This window comes from Lactuca saligna, chromosome 4, assembly GCF_052625555.1.
Source record: "Lactuca saligna cultivar CGN05327 chromosome 4, ASM5262555v1, whole genome shotgun sequence".
In the NCBI taxonomy this organism is placed as follows: domain Eukaryota; kingdom Viridiplantae; phylum Streptophyta; class Magnoliopsida; order Asterales; family Asteraceae; genus Lactuca; species Lactuca saligna.
The window spans coordinates 27,629,190-27,652,078 of NC_136420.1; the positions used below are offsets into that span (position 1 = coordinate 27,629,190).

Genomic DNA, 22,889 nt, shown 5'->3' on the forward strand with positions numbered 1-22,889 from the left:
TACAAGATTACTTGTTGGAGGTACAAAATCGTAACCCAGACACCACTATCATTGTTGATGTCGAGAGTGAACCCAATCCAAACGTTAGACAAGAATCTTCAGGCGTATGTATGCCTGTCTTAGTGCTTTGAAGAACGGATTGTCTTGGTGCTTTGAATAATGGATTTGTAGCAGGGAAACGAGACTTTCTAGGCCTTGATGGTGCCTTCATGAAAGGACCATATCCGAGTCAAATATTATCTACTATGGTAAATTGTTCCTTCCTTATGTTTTGGTGCTTCCTATGTTTATATGTTGTTAAATTTATTTCTCTCACGTGCTTTCAATGGTAATAATGGTGTATATCCCTTGGCATATGTTGTGGTAGTAGAGACCTTAAATTTTTGGACATGGTTTTTGAGTCATTTAAGGGATGATTTAGGTTTAACAACCAACTCAAATTTCACGTTTTATGACCGATAGATAAAATGTACTTTCAATTTACTTGATTTTCATTGTATTGTAATTTTTAAAGAGTTTCATTACACCATAGCTTCGGGGGAATCTTACCAATGTGCTCTCCATTTTGCAGCGCCACACTAAGGCAACGTTTGGCAGTGGGACAATATTGGGCGAACTGGACAAAAGTGAATTGAACTAGACAGAACTGAACACAAAAGATTGTATGTCTAACGTTAGGTGAAACTTCGAAAAGAAAATAACAAGATGTTAAAATTACCAAATTACCCTTATTATAAATAATGAACATTTATTATAAAACTAATAAAATTTTAACTGATTGTTTAAATCATGACTTTTATTTGTGTATTTTTGATTGATAATTTAATTTAAGTGTTTCGATAAACTTTTCTCAAATCAAACATAAAAGAAATCCAATGAGACCTGCATTCTAACAAAGAAAAAATATACAGGAAACTTTGAGTTGTACATATAAAATCTTTGGATTCAAAGACAAAATTTGCTTAATAACAAATTGTGAGTTGTCAACAAAATATATATATATATATATATATATATATATATATATATATATATTAAAAAAATAAGTTATCAACTATATTGAACGGTGAACTATCATTAAAACCTCAAATCCAAATTGAAAAAAGAACAAAAAAAAAAAACGTGTCGCACAATTGCAAAGCCAAAGAAAGATTTAACATCAAATCATAGAAATATACTAAGGTTTTATCAATAAATCACAAATCTAAGTAACTGTAAAAATAAAAAATAAAAAAAAAATAAAAAAAAAATAAAAAAAAAAAAAAACCTAATCAGTCTTCTCCTTCTTCTAAATCTATTCCAAAAATTTAATCGCCGTTTTTTAAACCTAATCGACAAGATCAAATGTCAACTTTTTGGAATAATTAAACACATAAATCTCAAGGAAGAAGAAAATGCTTCGCGATTTCCTAGAAAGCAGTTGATGGATTAGCATTTAGCATTTCTATTGTCGTACCAGGTGAACTCGTTTTAGGGCATGTCCGGAGAAGATACGTGTATGCTAGACCTAGATGTAGACAAGCAGGATGAAAGGAAATTAATATATATAGCAGACAAGGATCGATTGAGAGAGGCAATGTATGAGAATTTGTGGAGGTTTACGCTCAGCATATTAACGTGAGAGTAGATGGTGAGAGAACATTTTAGTCTTTGAAAAGAGTAATTTATTCTGTCGATCTCGGTTCCACCCTTTTGGTTGGGACTAAATTTACCAATTTTAGTCCATTGACCATATTCTTGTTCCATTGACTTTTTGTTCCATCCATACCAAACACTATATTAGCAAGTTTTGTTATGTTCGGTCCTGTTCTACTTGCCAAACGATACCTAAGGGATGTGGTGTTCACTGTGACCACCCTAGTATATCATGGTTTAAACGATAGACTTAATTTATTCCTATACTACTCCTAATCCTTATTCTAATAAATGAATAATTTTAACCTCCATTTGCCAAGTGTCATGCTCATACAACATCCTCATTAATATTATATCATTTGTTATGTAGATATATTAGACAACACACTTCAAAATTCAAATTTACATTTTCTAATTATATGTTAATTATTAAGTTATTATAACTTTAAAAAATTTGATATATCTCTTAATTAATAATTAATAACTTATTTAAAATTATTTAATTAAAATAATTGATTAATAATTATTAAATTTTATTATGAATGTTTAATAAATTTTGTAATCGTGGATACCACGGGTAATAAACTAGTTCTATATATATACATGACAACATTGACAGACCTTGATGTGGTTTTTTTGGCGAAGTCGAATTTTTTTGAGAAAGTTTCCGACACAGTTTAATTTTCTGGCTACGGCCTCTAAAATCATGTGTGCTACTACCTCATTTTATTTTGGATCGGTCATTGCACCCCTACCAGACGACCTCAATAAAATGAACAACACACATTGGGTTAGAAATAGTCTTACAACATTTTTGGTTTCATATCTAAAATAAGTCTACAAAATATATATTGATTTTAGCTAACAAAAGCATTTTCTAGTTTGATTAATCTACCATGTACACAACACTTGTTTTCAGAGAAAACTTAGAAAAATGTACTATTTTGCATGTACAGTGTCTCCTCTTTCAGGTGGTTGACGATTCCTGCGACGGAGCCAACGACAAACTCTCCGACTTCGGCGACGGCGAGCTTTTCTTTGTGGAATACTCTCAGGGCTTTGATCGTGGGTTCCAATTAATTCCGGGAAGTTAAGCACGGCGCCTAATCCACGGTACTTTACAGCTGCTCTATCGAAGGCCATGGCGGCTTCCACCAGACCACCACTGTATTGTACGTCCCCATCCACATGTTCTTAGCTTTCTTCCCCGGGTTTCGTAATTTTATCTTAGCCGAGCACTTTCCCCCCTTCTGTGGCCTAACCCCTCTGTAACTCCTCCCCGGAAGCGATGGAGGAAAAGCGTCCTTATCTAGCGTCGCAGCTCGGCGATCCTTTCCACCAGAAACCACCTCGGGATGAGTTGCGGGCTTGCGGCCATGGCCGGTAAATTTGGTGAATTCTCCGGCGATTTTGAGTGGTGTTGTGGTGGTGCTGTGGATAACTCGACATTTGTGGAAATTACGGCAAGGGTTTCATCATCGGGAGGAGGAGAACTCCCATTCCCGCCATCCCTAATAAAATCATGGAGAAGACTCAGTTCGAAATCGTTAAGATTTAGCGACCAGTCGAGTTCATCGGTAAGACACGGTGTAGTCAAACTAAGGGGACTCGATGAATCCAATTTTTTCGAATTCTTCAAGATTTCTTCATCGGTTCCCATTGATGATTCTTTGGGAACAATTGGCATCAAATCTCAAAAAGATTGTAACGGTCTGAAATGTATCGAGAATGATGCATCTGCATGAATGGTCACCAAGAACATGAGCATGATTCCGTTTGCATTGGAGGTGGGAAATTGTAGAATCGAATTGGCCCAATTTGCATTAGGGTTTTTGAGACGAAAAGAAATAGGGTTTAAGGGGTTTTGCGATTGGCGACTTTCTTGTGAATTCGTTTCAAATTTTGAGGTGGAAATTGTCTAAATTAGATGGGGGCATCTTCAGTTTATAAGGAATGATTGTCATTTTATAGTTTTAGAGCCAATTACAGAAATAAAATTTAGTTTATGATTCTTTGGGAACAATTTGTAATTTATGTGGTGTGGTAGAGAGATAAAATTTATCAAGATTGTCATTTTATAGAAATAAAATTTATGTCGTGTGGTGACATTTGTAATTTTAGTCTAGTTTTTTTATTTTTTTACTTTTTGTACTGAGTTTTTTGTGGTCTGATTTTCAGGAAGTTTCGTTAAGTCTAATATTTTCGTTGAAATACATAACCATTTTGCCTTTAAACAAACTAAAAAAAATTACTCTTTAACTATAAGAAATCATAAGCAGTTGCAGACAAATAAAACCTCCCAAAAACTTGCTGAACTACAAAAACAAAATTAATTAAAAGATTGATAATTGAGCTCTCATTTCAAAATGTATATATACTTTGATCAAGATATGTGAAGCCTCATGCACATCCCTAAATCTACTTCTCAAACTCTCTTTTTTTAGTCATGACCCAAGTGGGCACTTGGGTCAAACTTTATGATGTATATACATTTACAGGGCTTTTGTTTGCATTTTTTTTTTCTATAAAAAACAAAAAGTCATTTAAATTATGTAAGTAGATTTGCAATAATTATGAAATGGCCACACAATAATTTTATTTCCATAATTTTGAAACTGTAAAGTAATTATTGATTTCTTTTTGAATGTGATGGATTTCTTGAATAAGTCTTAGAACCATAACGTTATTTATTCTTTTTGAGTAGCTTTGAAAATATAATCAATTTTGTTAAGTTTTTTTAAAAATGGCAAATATATATATATATATATATATACCCTAATAATCTACCCTAATAAATAAGAATGATTTTGCCACATGTCCTTCTCTCATTCAATTTGCCACATGTCATTTTGTCATAATTTAGAGATATATTTATTTTCCATTGTCATTTATTTCATTTTCCATTTCTAATATATTATTAATTAGTTTCCATAAATTAAACCTACCATAATGATATTAATTTTAAATTTTAAATTTTAAATTTCAATTTCAATTTCAAGTAAATTTACAGTTTAAACCTTTGTGTTTAACATTTTGTTAGAATTAACCTGTTTAGTATACGGGTCTGATAACTAAACAATAATTTTAATTTATTTATTTTTTGTAAGTTTTTTTTCTCATAATTTTTATTTATTTCAAATTTAAATTCAAATAAGCTTCTCATTTAATCGTTTCTATTTAACATTTTGTTTTAATCAACCCGTATAATATACGGGTTTCACAACTAGTATATATATAAGCCCAAGCTTAGCAAGAAACTAAGTGGGGGAGAAAGATCAAAAAGATCAAAGTTTTACAAGTAAATTAAAGAGGACAAGCAACCCATTCTAATCAACTACAAGGTAAATTTGCTCCTATGTTTCACTCATATGAATGAATTAGAAATGATCTCTTATATGACTTGTGAATATTTTTAAAAATCAAGTCATTTCTTGCCTTTAAAATGTGCCATAGCATACCTTGTATAACCTTGTATTATAGTAAAAAAAAATCTTTCTTTTCTTTGGACAATTGCCCCATCTAGCTCCGAACTCAAGAAGCTCTATCATCAATGAAAAGAAAGATAGTAAATGTTCTTATGAATTGCGATTGAAAATCCTCCTCATTGTATCCGTCACTTTAGGACATTGGATTAGAGTGTGATCGATGCATTCCTCCACGCGATTGCAACTCTTGCACAAGGTCGAACCAACATTTACACCTCGAACATATAGTCCCTTTTTCACCGGTATTCTACTTAAGTCCGCTCTCCAAGTGAAACAATCACAATAGAATCTATATAATTTGAGCCAAAATCAGGTAATAAATTACTCATGGAACAACAATGGTTAAACAAAACGTCTTACATAGAAATTGATAGGAGAATGATTCGCATGTGGACATGAATTCTTTCGCGGGCACAATAAGAACATAGTGTTCTTATGAATTGCGATTCACTAACAAGTTTATTTGTCAGATTAAAACATTATTGTCGTTAATATGCAATAAAAAAAATATGGGAACAATCATTTTAGTATGTATTTAGTTACTTTTTTATACGATTTTCCATTAAACTTATACGAGTTGTTCAAAACCTACCATTTTAATCGGGTGTTGCAGGTTACTAATTTTTATATACAAGATTTACTACTAATCTTTTTTTGTAACGATTTACCTTAAACTATGCTCCGGTTATCCTCTCCAACCAACAATATCCACTTTCAACACCGCCATCAATCTCCATCAACAAACATCATATTGTATCACTACTATTTACCATGTTCACCCAACAAACACCACCAAGAAACTAATCTAAAACCTTTTGAACAGAGGTGTTAGTGTTGCTCGTTTCAAGAAGAAATAAACGAAAAAGGGATGTAGGTATTGTTAGAATATTTAGGGTTTGTGGTGGAGATCTGGATACCAATTTGGACTGTGAGAACACTTTCCGAACTGATATTTCTACGCTATGTCTAGGTTGCAAGAAATTCAGCCGACGATAATCCAAGTGGACACTTACGATACTTTGCACAGAAATCGTAAGCCAAATTGCTAGAAAGATTCTATAGAAGTTTGAAGAAAATGAGAACTAAATTTCATGTTATGAGAAGGAAGAACCGTTTATATAATAAATGAGATTAGGGTTTTATTAGGGTTGGACCGTCATAAGTTGCTTTGGAAGCAAGTCAGGGTAATCTGGATTCAGGATTTAGGGTTACCAAACATAACGAGTTTCATTAGTTTTACCATAACCACCGTCAAAAATCCTAATTTTCCACTATGTTCTTATATGTAAAATTCAGAGAGATTTTGGGGCGTTGCCCCTTTGGAAACCCCGGACTCAGGGGTGCTGCCCCCGGACTCCCGACTTGTCATCTAACGAGCTTCTAATTTGGTCTTATACATGCATGCACTTCGCACAAACCTGGACATATAAAATAATACAAATTATGAAACCCCTTAACTGACATGTTAATTCCAGTTACATAAAATTACATGGTAACACTAAAACACCAACAAATATAAGGTGGTTTTCACAAAATAACACGAGGGAGAAGAACAAAGAAAGATATGAGCAACGGTTGGATGGATGTAGACCAGAATACAGGTTTTGGAGAGTTTTCATATATAGAAAGATTACACGTTTTGACGTTTTGTAGTGTTTTTAAAAAACAAACATGTAAAATAACACTAAATTTGTTCAAATGTTATTTTGATGGTAAATTATGTATAAAAATATGAGCTTAATTGAGCTTCTTGAATAACCATCTAAATTTCTAAAATATATAAACCGCATAGACCAATTAAAACTATATTTTTTTGAACAAGAAACGTAAATTCATTAGCTACAAAGTTAAAATTTCATTTAGCTTACTCTTTCTTTCTAAAAGGGAAATGGTATAGAATATCAAACATTCAAAAAAAAATCACGTTAGTGAATAACTCCATAAAATATTACAGAAACCGCATTTTTTGACCTCAGAAACGTCGTCACCTTTTGACCTTCGAACTCAGTCGACAAAAATCACAGAAACGCCAAAGCGTGACATATACTGCCAAATAAACGCAAAGTTCTCTCGACAAAATCACTTTATCCAATTTATATACATAACCATGAAAAAGCAAAAATTACAATAAATTGATGGAAGATAAAATATAATATATAAATCGATAAAATCACAAAGTGGGAAAATTCGCCATAAACCCATCATCATCACAAACAAATTATATATTATATGCTCCCCCCTCCACTATTCACATAAAATTAACCACAAAAACAAAATCATTTCATAATAGATAATATTTTATAGAAACTAAAACCTTTTCCTTAAATAGCCACGTGTCTCTTCCCCTTCCCATTCCCATTCCCATGGCGGCGGTGGTGGTGGCTGCGGCCTCCTCCAAACGTCACCGGATCAAACCTCTTCAACCGCTCAGCTTCTTTCGCATTAAACACACACTCCGACGGAAGTTTCTTATACCTTCCATTATCATAACAATACGAATACTGCAAATATTTCTTCCTAAAATTTTCCATTTTTACCCTTTGTGAGGCGTTAATCCCAATAGGAATCGAATCAGAACTCTTTCTCGCTTCACAATTAATCGACGAGAGCTCAGTGGGGTCCACCGTGCATCCATGGAGTACAAAATCAGAAAACTCCGCAACGTAAGGGGCATATTTGTAATTTACCTTGTACTTCCCCCCGTTTGTAGCCCATTCCGAAGCATCCCATATCGTCGCGTATAAAGTCATCGGCTTCGAAGGAAAGTCTCCACCCATTGACTCCGTTCTTCTAATCTCCCGTATCGCCACGTCATCAACATAAAATCTGAAATTTTTTAAAAAAACACAAAATTACCAAATTGCCCTTCCTCTCTTTAATAATGATAAAACACTGAAGCAGGTGATGTTATGATTAAAAGGGCAGAGAGATGTCACTGCTTTCTATTACCAGATGCAATGTACCACAAAACCCATTATACCATACCGCTTTATATGGTAACAAAATGATATTGTGACAGGGACAATTTGGGTATTTCACATATATTTAAATTAAAGTAAAAAACTTACATAATGCTAGTGGAAGTCCAAAGAATGCTATACTGATGAAAATCTTCACAAGGATCGAACCAAAGACCATATCTTTCTTCTCTTCCGATATTTGTGCTTCCATTTCCATAAATATTTGTTTGAATTCTCCATTCTTTTCCTCGTATATTTCCCAAAAACTCAAAGTCGATTTCGTCGTGGGTTTTATTATATGTATCTCCATTTGACATCTGCAAAAAGGGTGTCAAAATTATGTCAATTTATCAAACATGTGGAAAGGAAATTATTTAAAATGGGGGAATAAATGCCTTGTTAAAAGAAGTGATTTTTGTTTCGTGGAGGACGTATTTAATATTATTAATAATAATATGACTGTTGAATAAAGAAAGGGAACGGGTATCAATAAGTAATAAATTGATTTGTATATTATATTTGATCGATTTTCAATGACAAAAAGGCAAAACACTGGTCCAAGATGCAAGCAATCTTATATTGTTAAATAATTTATTGAAGTACAAATGTTTAACTTTTGGGTTTTACACGGTTTAATAAAACCATAAGTCTATATGATTTTTTTTTGATATAATTGGAAAAGAATTTACTATGATTTTTAAACGTTAAATCAACTGTGACAAATTAAAACGTTTACCTTGAAGAATTTAATGAATATGTTGACTCCGTTGTCCGTATTAAAGATGGCCTTTTAGTGAAATTAAAGTATATATTTCTTATCCTAAAATAAATCCATCAATTTCGATTTGTGATTGACAATTTAAATAAAGATTTCCTTTTCTGATTTGCGGGTTGCTTTCATCTAAATTTGTTTATTAATAATAATTAATAAGGACAATTCTTCTATTTTGGGTAATTTTAAATCAAAGACGTATATTAGAATATAATATGAACTGAATAACCGATTTTTTTTTATAGTAATTGAAGATTAAAATAGGAATCAAGGGTATTATTATACGAGCTTCAATTTAGGTTATACTCATTGCATTTATTCAATTAAATAAAAGTAATCGCTAACAATATAAAAATAAAAATAAAAACGATTTCAAAGTAATTTTCAAAAAATAAAACTCACATAGAAAGCAACAACAACACCGGCTGTATAATCAGCAGGAAGCTTAATGGAGGCACTGAAGAATCCATGGAGGTAGAGGTCTTGCGACTCGAATCCAGAACCTGAAAACACATCATACACAGAAAATATAAGATTATATGTATAAAAATGAAAGGGGGTTTAGTGTTTTAGTATATGAATGAACCTGTTCTTTCATCCAGAGATAAGTGCACAGATTTTCCATCTTTTAAGACGATTAGATTATTATCCCCAAATAAGTGTGAGTACCCTTCATCGAACGATAAAATGGGAAGATTCCTTGAAAACCCATGAGCGAAAACGAAAACAGAGCATAACAGAATGAAAATTAGGTTAAAAATCTCCATTTTTGTTCTTGTGAGTTGATATTGTTGAACACAAGGTATAACCCTCAAATGCATCGATGTGTTGCAGAAATTTAAAAAGCCACTGGGGTTTTTGAGAAGAAGATGAGAGAGAGAGAGAGAGAGAGAAGAATATGAGGGAGGAGGGTAGTGAGGAGTGGGGGTTTTATCGGTGCTGAGAGGTGTGAGCTGTTTATCATTTGGAGTTTTGGACTCATTTCATATATTTCTTTTCTTTTTCTTTTTCTTTTTTTATTTTTAAGTTTGATTTGTTTTTTAATTTTCTAAAAATGGTGGTATTTATTTACGTGAAAGACACTCAAATTATTAATGTAGATTAGGTACCGGATCTTGAGCTTTTTTATTCCCAAGTTCCTATTATAAGTAGAAAAAACTACACAATGGTCCATATGTTTTAAATAATAGACATACATAGTTCATATATAGTTTTTTGTTGCATTGATGGTCTTTTGTAACACCTTTAATTTGAGCATGGAGTTTTTGCTTTTCTTAGTAAAAATAAAACATTTTGGAAAAATTTAAAAAAATAAGATAAGTTTAAAAAAACGAATTTAAAAACCTAAATCAAATAAAATAAAAATGACAAAATTAATATAAGAACTGATTTCAAAAATAATAGATCCAAATAAAAAAATAATATTAGAATGATATTAGTAGCAAAACCATCAAAGATGAGAATTAGAGGGTCTTTGGAGAAAGTGAAATGAAAGCTTCTTTGATGTGATATCTTAATTCTGAATTTTATTTTTCATCTCTTAATTGAGATTTATAATTGTTAACCCTTATGTAGAACATCACTTCATCATAAAATTTCATCTATAGTTGAGTGAATGATGCTTGTTGGAGATTTTTGGATGTTTCTAATCTAATCATTAATCTATGCTTGATATATCTTTTGGATGGTAGTTGTTTTTAATTAATCACTAATAAGTTAGTTATTTATAATTAATTACCAATGAATCACCATAACACTACAAGAATAGATGATTCTATCCATAAGGATAGAATTAGGGTATTAGAACCGTAATTAATGAGAACTTATACACAAATTACAAAAACTTGTACGTGATCTTAAATCAATGATTATGAATCCAAATCATAGGCCATTAGATTAGAAAAGGTGTAATTGTTTATACATCATTCCTTGTAATGTGATTCCATTAGATTGTGTGTTGATGATGAGCTTGAATGGTGATTCTAGTTGAGTTCATTAATCGAATGAATGGAAATGGTTTTCAAATGAGTTTATGTTAACAATAAAGTTTTTGAATCAATTAAACGAGTTTTGAAAAAAAAAATCATAACAATTGGAAGTATTTAAGCGAACTAAACAAATTATAAAAGATCATTATCATCATATGTAAGTTTAAGTGTCTCCATTCCCACATTTGGAATCGAAATTATTAAATAATGAATGGAATCACGAAGTAGGATTTGATTGTAATGAGTCTAAAACTTTGTTAATGTAAGGGAGGGTTCATTGTAGTTTACAGGATGAGAGTTTATGTGAGTTTAAAGAACTTTTGACGTGGTATTAGTTATATATCATTTATTGTAAACTAAAAATTAAAAAATAAAAATAAAAAAATAAAGTTGTAGAATGATATATTAGTCATTTCGTAAATACTTAACCCTTATTTTTAATCCAACTTTTGAATATTTGACATAAATCTTCTCGTGCTTTCCAAAACTTGCATGTGTGGCCCATGATGCCAACTTCGTTTGAGATACTTCGTTAAATGTATATGATATGACAAAATACATATAATACTTGTTTTTCACACCAAGTATATTTGAAAGTTGTAACTTGTTTATAGGACAAGTAGGCGAAATAAAAGAAGAAATTTTCTTGAACAAGTGATTGAAAGATGTTTTGATGTACATGTGTGAAATGGAAGAATTATATGATCAATTATAAGTAGCTTACTATTTTCGGAAGGGTGTGACACTTCCTTATATAGGTGCAGTGCGTGGTCAACAAAAGTCGTCAGGTTAATTAGTCAACAATCAAAGTTCATGTCACGAGTGTTGTTCGCCACGACGGGTCGATGTGTCCGGTGTTGGACACGTATTATGAGGACGGGACATGTGACATATGGTTAATAATTATGGTGTATTAAATGGTATCGTGTTGTTCATTTGAGGAATATTGACAAAATGAAATCAGATTAGAGCTAAAGAGATTAATTATTGGGGTTTTGATCAGAGAGGCGTGCTAGAACGTGAGTATATGAGTTGTTGATTAAGCTAAGGTATCCTCTTTCTTTGTTATTACATTATTGTGTTTTATAGTGTAAATTTAAAGAGTTAGTGGAACCCGAGTTAGTTGTTAGAATTCATAATATGATGTTATTATGAAATTTGTAGTAAGTAGATATAAGAGGTGGATTCCATGAATTACTTAATGTGCTTTATAAACCATGACTTGTAGAATTGTTAGGAATGTGAGATTTAGCTGATAGCTTACTGAGTTAAGTTAGTTAGCATTTATATTGTGGAGTTTAATTAGTTTTGTGATAAATGGCCACAGAGTTTATGTAACTTGTTATTTATTGAATATGTGTTAGTTAAGAGGCAAGTTGAGAGGCAGTGGAAGCTAAAGACCAAAATAGTAATTACCCTTACTAACTGACCAAGTGAGTAACTATAATCTAACATGTGATGTTGTTGATGTGAGTTGTTGCACAATATGTGGATTATATTGAGTTATTAATAAATTATATATTATTAAGGTGAATATTAGTTTGTTGTGATAATATAATACCATGTGATAATTGATATACAAATTAGATGTGAATATGTTGATGTATTCACTTTGGACTTAGTATATCCAAAGTAGTGTATAAGAGCAGTGATAAATTATCAATTAGCCTTTTCACATGAGGTTTGATGGACAAATAGACAAAGAGTTCCACAGGACTTGGCTCAATGACATGTTTGGGACCAGACACGTTGATATCCTCCTTTAAAAGTCTCGTTTCAGCAAATCTCGTTTTTGCATTAGACACTATTGAACACTCATGAAACTTAGATGAATGAGGAATCTCTAAAGAGGAATCAAGATTAGTAGGGTTGGGATTAATGGGATCAGAGTCCAACTGCTCAGATAAGTTGCTCAAACTACGATTCTTCGCTTCACATGTAGTCTGTCTGTGCTTAAGGGGTGATAACTTAATTACCTTCTCTAATAAGGTATCCCAATCCTTTCCTTGGAAGCCAAGTCCCTCGAAGTCGACCTGGTAGACACAAATGGTTTTTTTTGGAATCTCGTTCAGCCTTAACCACTTTAGTAACTGACATTGATTTCACATGTTTTACAATCTCCGGTCGAGACAAATTCACAAAGGAATCCATGCTAGATTCCGAATTGGAAGGAGAATCCGACACTACTATTTATTCTGTCACCACGACAGATCCTACCAATCGCTTCCTTAATAATCGATCCAGCAAGGTTACCTCTTGCCCTCCCAGGGTCTTGACAGGTTTTTTTTTCCAATTTATTCCAATACGGGATCATGTCGGCCATCCCCAACACGACCTCTTCCGGATTAGTCCATTTCACGAAATTCTCATTCAAATAATAGACAATAGCCCGCTCTACGGTAGATAGATCAAGAATAGAGTTAACAAACCTATTAGTAGCACCAAACACCATAGGTCCAGAGAAGGTACAAACATGCACAAAGAAAAACGCTTATTTTCCAGTACTTGATGGAGGTTGGAAGATCGTTGCAAAGCTCCATTAGACTATGGCAACAAGAAAAAGATACCCAATCACCGTTGGACATGGGAAGATTGAAATATCAAAATATGGTGATGGACAGGTGCAATATCTAGGGCAATACATAATAGAGTGAAACAAAGTACTTTGTGAAAACCATTAGGGGTATTTTGGACGATATGCAAACCATAATAATCGAGAACTATCTCCATGAAATCAAAAGCAGGAAGTCGCAAACAAGATTGGAAGAAAACCCTATACACCCAACGAAATCCTTAGGGTATCAGTAATCACATCACCAGCCTCTGGAAGGTGAGGATGAAATTTTAGATCGTTTCATACTTCCTCACAATGCTCGCCATACTCTTAATAGAAAGTTTTGACTTTGTAATCTTTATGTGAGAAATCCCAACGATGACCATGGTAAAAAGGAATAGACGAAATAACAAGGGTGCAGAAAGGGTTATGCATGCAAAAGAAAGCATGGGATGAGATAAAGAAATCGAAAGAGGGTCTTATATACAGTTCATTGACGTTGAATATATTTAAGAGGATAGGCAAAGCGGTTGTTAGGCTCTGCAACCCTCTTAAAAGAAAAAGTAACCGAAAATACAGTTATAGGAGTAATCATGAGAGCTATAAAACCCTCACGCTATCATGTCAAAATTTAATTAAGGAGGTTTTTTCCCTTATCCGATTGTAACGAATACAACATCAATGTTATTAAAGTTTGAATTGCTATCTCTACGAATAAATAGCAATACAAATCGGGGGGGGGGGGGGGGGGGGGTTAATAAGGTATAGCATAAAGATGATATGTATACCTCCAAACATACCGAACTGGTATATATGTCTATATATATATATATATATATATCGAACTAGTGGAAATACACTAGAGAAAGCAAATCAACGATTATAGTCACCATGATGTCACAAAAGTATCGACGGTACATGAGAACTCTAAACATACATCATGTATAAGGAGGTACGATTGATGGGTTCTCAAACCAACAAAGAACAGTTGGTTAATGGTATACAAATTACAACAACATGTACCTTCACGTATATGATCATAAATGCGATAAGAAGGTCATATAGCTCAGGATATGAAGAGGTTGACAACTTCTTCCCTTCGGCTATAAATAGGTAATCGAACACAATTCGATGAGGTACGTTACACAACACCATTATATTAACTCTAAATCGATCTAATACCTTATCTTTTACTCGTTTTTTGAAGTCTTGACTGACTTTATCATCGAAGCGTTGGCCCGAGATATCATCCTGGTCAGCCAACTTACGAATTGTTTGCATTCTCCAGGTCAATTGAGACACTTGGGCAAACATATCAAAAGTAATTCAACCCTTTATAAAGCTTGTATACCTACTAACTGGAAGCGTACATTCCACCAACAAGTTTTCCTAAGGCCATAATCCTAAATAAAAAACTTTATATATGTCTATTTTTGTTCAACTATTCACGTGTCTTGTTCGGCCGACCAATATTTAATTATCCAATTATGTTAATTTTAATGTTCATCGACTATTTTAGTAATAATCTACATATTATAACCTCTTCTTTATGTCAACATTTTCAAAAATAAGGTTTCATATTAAAAAAAATCCAAAATCCTAAATATAAATATATATATATACAAAAGTATATAACTTTGCTAACCACTTGAAAATAGCTAGAAGTTTAGAATATCTGAAAGTGAAAGGGTTAATTTAGTAATTGTTGAATTGTTGTTGTGTCACTAGAAAAAGGTAACCTAACTACATGGGTAAAACCTGTAACTTCATCTATTAACCCGCCCAACAAAAAGACCCAGAAAACCCGTCTTCCCAACCCGAAATTCATTTTGTTTTCTGTCATTTTCGAAGTCCTGGAGCTCGAATATTTACCCAATATTATGTCAAACCATTATCTAAAATCATCATTATTTTTTTTCATTCCTTACAAACAAATATCCAGAATCAATTATCAAAATAAACTCCAAATTCAGATGCATTGGCCGAATTGAGACACGAAACAGAACCAAGAAACGTAATGCCAATCTATAACCCTAATTAAGTGATTATATCATGCTTCAATCCAAGAATACACCTCAATTTCTCAAAAGAATACCGAAAATCTTCACAACCTTCTTCCTCCGATTTCAACCTCGATTCTTCACCATTTCTTCCTCCGATTTCAACCTCCGATTAACTTATACATGAATATCATTATTTGATTTATAACACTTGATCTGTATTTTCAAATCTAATATCAAATTTCTAATTCATTCTCATAAAATGATAGGAAAAATAAGGAGATTGATTGGAATAACATCCCTCAAAACACAATATTTTAAATGATACAAGTAGTCAAGTACGATGTTATTACTTCTCAAATTTAAACATATTTTCTATCATTCTCTCATTTAGATTAAAAAAAACCATGAAAAAGTTCACTTATCTAGATCCAAAAAATCATCAAAATTATTATAAAATTTTAAATTAAAAAATATATTTTCAGAGATGAAATAAAGAATGTTGGGTTTCGAGGAAAAGGACTAAAAAGCATTAATCATACTATCAGGAGGTGAATTTAATGATTATAGAAGACATATGGGCCACATAAGAACTTTTGTTTTCCTTTTAAAATATTTCTCCTTTGTTTTTATAACATATGCATGTTTAATAAAATATACATAAATGTTAATCATGTCTATAATGATGATTGCTAATTATAAAGGTAAATCTGAATGGCCATTCTTGATGTTTTTATGCTTAAACAACGTAAGTAATTCCAAGAATAGGGAATTTTTATAACCAACATTGACAACATTTTAGACACCACATAATAATTACTAATAGGTTACTACTTTTTTTTAACATCTTAACTAAAAGATAGGGATGAGCATTTGGGTCGGACTTGGCTAGACCGGCTCTTGCACCGCACCGATTTTACATAAATTGATAGATCTTGGACCGGACCTATTAAGACTTATCAGTTACAGGTCCGGTTCCTGGTTCTTGGACGTATAAGTGAGCATTTGGATCGGACCGACTCTTGGAACAAACATGTTTTATAGAAATTTGTGGACCTTGGATCGGACCTATTGAAGCTTACCAGGTCCAAGTCTGGTTCCCGGTTTGGTCCAGTCCAGAGGTTCAAATGCTCACCCTACGGATGGAGCTCGGGCAAATGATGTTCCTAACGTTTGGACTTCGAGAGGGTGGAAACAAGAAATTGAAACGTGAAACAAGAATAGCGAGATTTTGTAACAATATGTAGTTTCGATAGTTTGACTAACAAAACACATATTTATATCCCATCCTCATAGTAGCTTCTTCGTCATTTTTAAGACCTAAATAACATTCTCTCATCGTGCAATCGAGATCAATATATGTGGATATTGTTTACCACATCGATCTTAAGTTCTTAACTAGTTTTTTTAAACAACTATAAATTTAAAAACCAGATACTCTTGCTAGCAAAATGTTAACCAAGAGAACAATTTTTTTTACATGGAAACAAAAGCCAATCTACACAACTTTTAGCATAATTAGAACCTCTATTTTAAGCCAAGAAAAAATAAATAACTTAATACCATCAACCGATGTGTTTTTCCGCATCAAATGAGAAACAAAGATCTTGGAATTTGTGTATCTCTAAATAGTCTATTGGATGGCCAAGATTATGACCTCAAGCTTCTTAATGTTTACTAACAAACTTGACATATCATCAACCCAAGAAAGTCATTCATGAATAAAACAAGAATTTGAAAACGTAATACTATACCACCTAGCCCCAAATATCTACTGCGACTTGACACGAAAAGAAGAGTTGGTTTACGTAATTGCTCCCTCAACATCACCTCTGAATCTGATAGAACCTTTTAAACAAGTTCTTGACTAGTTAACTTCATACTTCTCTTGTAATACTGATTACCAAAGTCGAGTACTTAATTTGTGGATCTAAATATTGTCTGTTATGTTATTTATACACGAAACATGCACGTCAACTAAAACAACTAAAAAGACAAGGTAGAATGATATTTAAATTTTCTTTTATGTAAGTAGAAAATAGATAGGAACAAAATATAAGAAAATAACTAAAAAGATATGTAAACTAAAAGTAGCATAATAAATATCCTGTACTAATTGATAATGATTTTGTAGGTGAAATCGGAATAAATCTTTATGAAAAAAAATAAAAGTTGACACTTTTTATATAAGTCCAAAATAGAACGTGAGATTTTCGAATGGGTTTGATATTACTCACCCTATTTTGGTGTCAATTTTAGATTTCACAATGTGGGTGGATTCCTTTGCGTTAAATAACAAAAGGAAAAAGGCTAAAGAAACAATCATAGACGCTATATGGTGGATGCTTTGATATGTTAGAAATGACATTGGCTTCGGAGGAAAAAGTATAGATATGAGATGATTTATTATGATATTAGAGAGTCTTAATTTAAGAGAAAAAAAGGAACAAAAATAGCCATTTTTTCTAATCATCGTTCAAAAAATAGCCAAAAATTAATCACAATCCATTTTTAACCAACGAAATTGCATGTCGCCTTGCTTGGGCTGCTACTTGTAGCCTGATTGCTATTTTGTGACTCATAAGACCAAAATATATGAACCTCAAAAGGAAATTACAACCTCGTTTTTCATGTTTCAAGGATTAGAAAATCGATTTGATGCCCGAAGATGGATTATCTATTAAGTAAATTTTATTTTTAATAAACGAAAATTTCTTAGTTGTATTTTATTATATTAGCAGAAACCTAGTACTAATGAATTGTTATTACATATGATTTACATAAAAATGAAGTGTTATTACATATGATTTACATTAAAGGCTTGTATAATCGCAAATGACCATCTATGATTGTCTCTTGGACATTTAAAGAGCTTGTGCACTAGGTTATTGTAACACACAATCCTTTGTGAAATAAACACTTATAAGAAACCGTAGTCCAAATATCATCCTATTATACAAAAGCAATTCAACATGAAATCATATGAGGAGAGAGGAAATCGTTGATGGTTGTGTCATGTGTTTTTGTGTAGGTTGAAAATGATCAAACTGACTTGTTATATAGAAGAGTCGAAATCGCAGGTCACAAAGTGAAATTGTGGGTGAGTTAGCGAAGTCACATGCATCTTCCATTCATTTGCTATTTTATTGGTTAAAAATGTAATTTTCTTAATTTTTGGCTATTTTTTTGAAAGTTGAATAGAAAAAATGGTTATTTTCGTCTTTTTTCTCTTAATTTATTTGGTTTGTTAATGTTGTTTTTAATTAGGTTGACCAGTTAAAAAATCCAATAGATTATTTTATAATTTTTTTTCTTTGCTTTCTACTATCTTAATATAGCCATTTAAACAAAATGGATTTGTTAAAAAAAAATTATAATTTTCTAAGAAGAAACACATAATATTTTCATTTCTAAGGTAAAAAGTAACCTTTTTAACGAAAGAAAGCTTATAAAAGTAACATTTTTAACGAAAGAAAGTTTATAAAAGAAGCTAGTTGTCAGCTTAGGAATCAACCAGAGGAATTTCCACAACGAAGAATTACGATAGGGGATCAAGCCTATATACAAAAAACTCAAAAACATAAGGGGTTTTTTATAAATATCTATCCTCCTTTGCCAATCTTTTTTTTTTTTTTTTTTTTTTTTTTTTTTTATTATTATTATTATTATAATTTCTACAAAAAATTTTATCATTCGGACGACATTATAAATTCGAAAGCCTATATGAAATCAGTTTTTAAATATTTTTATATTTTAATATTAATATTACTATTGTTATTATTATTATAAATTTCGAACAACATTTTATACATCGAATATTATAAATTCGAACGATTATATAAAATCGGAACAAAAACAAAGTTTGTCCTTATTAATTATGGATATTAATTGGTACGGTATTACAATTGTTTGGTGCGTTATGCGGATTGAATACATTTAGTCGTGCACGATTTTGTATAGCCGTTCGAATTTATAATGTCCGGTTTATAAAATGTTGTTCGGAATTTATAATAATAATAACAATAATAATATTAATATTAAAATATAAAAAAATATTTAAAACCGGTTTTATATAGCTGTTCGAATTTATAATGTTGTCCGAATGTTAAAATTTTATGCGAAATTTATAACAACAACAACAATAATGATAATAATAATAGTAATAACAACAACAATAAAATAATAATAATAATAATAATAATAATATTATTATTATAAATTAAAAATGAATTAAAATAACAAAAAAAAACTAAAAAGAAAAAAAAATAAAAGACAAAAAAGAAAAAAAAATGATGTCAAATCAAATATCAAAATTTTAATTTGATTGATTTTAAAAAGGGTAAATGTGGTTAAGGAGGGTACTTATAGCACAACTCAAACATATACTATATGTCAGCTACCCTTACAAAAGTCGAGTGCTTAGGCCTAACCATAGAACTAGCCACACGAGCCAACATATTAGCTAAAAGCTTTGTAATAATCTTATATTTCAAACCAATCAAGTTAATATGCTAATAATCCTTGAACAATAAATGAATTTCCACCTTAGGAATTAGGGTGATGAACGAAGAATTGCAACTAACGGGGAATCACACATAAATGAAAAAAACTCAAAAGCAAAAGGTGTTATGTTACCTTTGAAAACATCTTAGACGGTTTTCACACACTAGAAAGTAAAACCAACAGGACCATGCGCTAGGGATGAGATTTAGAACCGAAAACCGGACTAGAACTGGAATCGGACCGGAACCGGAACCGTTAGAACTAGAATTTATAGAATTAGTTCCAGTTTCGGTTTTAAAAATTGATTTTATCCGGGTTCCGGGTAACTTGGGTTCGGGTCCATCGGGTCCCGCTAAACCGGGTCTAAAAGATGCATATCTCATTCGTTTCAACTCCGAAACCGGTGTTTAGAACCGGAACCAGTTTTTTGTGAAACGTTTAAAAGATGCATATCTCATTCGTTTAAACTCCGATTGACATGTAGTTTTTTCCAACATGTAATTTAGAGTTCGTACATGATTTTAAACTATAAGTTTGCCATTTTTTGTTTTATATTCATTGATTTACATTCTTCCAAAGTCGAGATATCAAAGCTATAAGTTTTTAGTTTTTAGTTTTTTTTTTTTTTTTTGTATTCGGTGAAAGTTTTAAAACATACATATCCAATTCGTTTGAAGTCGGATTGACATGTGGTTTTTTTCCAACTTGTAGTTTATAGTTTGTACATGAGTTTAGAGTATAATTTATCATTTTTGGTTTAACATTCAATGATTTACAGTCCTCCGAAGTCAGGATATCAAAACTCAAAAATTTCAACTTTTCACCTATTTGTTTTTGTAATTTATATTATGTGAAAATGTTAATACATGCATATCTCATTCGTTTAAAGTTGGATTGACATGCAATATTTTTTCAGAGTGTATTTTAGAGTTTGTACATGATTTTAAACTATAATTTTGTTAATTTTGGTTTCATATTCAATGAGTTACAGTCCCCCAAATTTGGTATATCAATTTGAAAATTTTCAAAGTTCAACCCACTAAGTAGTAAGTAATTACCATAAAATTATGGTTTTTTCCGGTTCTAAACCCACTTTATCCGGTTCCAATCCTACTCACTTTGATGTTTCGGGTTTTCCGATTCTAGACCCATTTTACCCGGAACCGTACCCGAAACTGAACCGGAACGGGTTCCTATATACCGTATCTATAAAATCTCGTTAACCAGTTTTGGGTTTTCTGGGTCCGGATCCATCCGGTCCGGGTTTGGACCCACTTTCATCCCTACTAGGCGCTCTGTCATTCCTATATGATTAGAGAACATCTTGAGTCTCAACCTCAATAACCGAAACATCCACCCCACTGCAAGTAGACCCAACAATTTGATGTACGACATAATTAACACACATAAGTTTTATATGTCTATGTTTTAGAAATTTGTGTTCCATGTTTTTTTATGTCAACACTTATTTTAAATTCGTGTTTCGTATCTTACACATGTCAAACACAAATTTACAACAAACACGTATAAGACGTGGAACAAATTCCTGTCGACATGTGATACGTATAAGCACATATATTTTTGTAAATTCGTCTTTTTTCTTGTCGACACGTGAGACTTTTAAACAAATTTGTATTGACACGTGACACATATAAACAAATTCGTGTCTTACAAATGAAATGTTCTATTCGTGTTTTCATGTAACATGGTTAAAAACGTATTTATTTGTATCGTTTTCGTTTTTGATACCCAAAATACATTTTACAATTTGTGTCATGTAAATTTGTGGCTAACTCGTAGACACGAATTGACGAATTGTTAGGTCTTACTGCAATGGCAATGCCTCTTGACCTCACAAGTGGGTGAAGTCAACATCCCCATCATTCTTCGTGTTTGGGATGAAACGAATCTCATATTAATGTACAATCCGTAGCACCCTTTATTTGATCATAATTCAACTCTTCTTTGTCATTGTATAAATCGTAAATTGCACTAAATAATCTTATAACATTGAAATCGTCAACATTAAGAAAGTGATATAAACAGTTTTAAACAGATTCATTTTCTAAAAACAAACAAACACATACACAAATTTTCTTATACTTATATATATTTATTAAATTCAGCTTTAAACTAAAAAACAAAAATATCGTATAGTTGGTGTTGAACCCTGTTGGATCCTACCATATTTGACATGGACAAAGTGTTTGTTGAATGCTGACATCACTCACTCTCCATATTTCTTAACGTTAAGTAGGCAGGCTCTGCCACCACTAGCCGTTACTCCCGTGGGTCCCACTTCTTTTCCCTTTAAAGGTTTACATAATCCCGCGTTTTACGTGATACGAACCCATAAACGCCGTCTAATTCTCATTTCCCTTTTTAGCAGAACTAATTTAACGTCCGTCAAGGACGCTATATCCAATATCGGAATAAGAAAATATCGACTTCATTTTAAGGACACTGTATTTCTGATTAGTGGTTACGTACTGTTATACTTTTTATTCATAATATAGACTTTTTGCCATATATATTTATTATTTAAATAACATTTTTTTTTTCAAAAGTGACTTTAACAATAAATGATGATGTGCTTCAACGATGCATTCCTAACCATATGTTATAAATGATGATGTTACATATCGTGTTTTTTCTTCTTCAGATTTGATCTAAGCGCAAGGCAAAACTGGAAGGATGATGCGCATCAACGATGCATATATGATATGAGATCCATGTAAAATATATTGATTAAGGGCTTGTACTTGGTAGCAAGTGTAAATGAAATAGAGTACTGAAAGGAAAGTCCTAGATTTAATTATTTGTATTGTCATTTGTCAATTTCATTTTGTGGTACGATCAATTCATAGTTTCGAGGAAATTATCTCAAGAACATAATTACATGTTGTGAAAGAAAATCTTTTTTTTTTTTTTTTTGACAAAAATCAATGACAGACCTCGACCTCGATCATACATTTATCTATCCGTTGTTTCT

General features: G+C 31.9%; 1 protein-coding gene across 1 annotated transcript; it reads right to left on the minus strand.

The window, feature by feature from the left end:
- Positions 1-7,252: 7,252 nt before the first annotated feature.
- XTH28 (xyloglucan endotransglucosylase/hydrolase 28) lies at positions 7,253-9,786 on the minus strand. The gene is made up of 4 exons (XM_078989500.1): positions 9,439-9,786; positions 9,255-9,355; positions 8,189-8,397; positions 7,253-7,946 (listed from the first exon to the last, which is right to left on the minus strand). The coding sequence occupies exons 1-4, from the start codon at positions 9,671-9,673 to the stop codon at positions 7,442-7,444; spliced, it is 1,050 nt and encodes a 349-aa protein (XP_078845626.1). The 5' UTR covers positions 9,674-9,786; the 3' UTR covers positions 7,253-7,441.
- Positions 9,787-22,889: the final 13,103 nt, after the last annotated feature.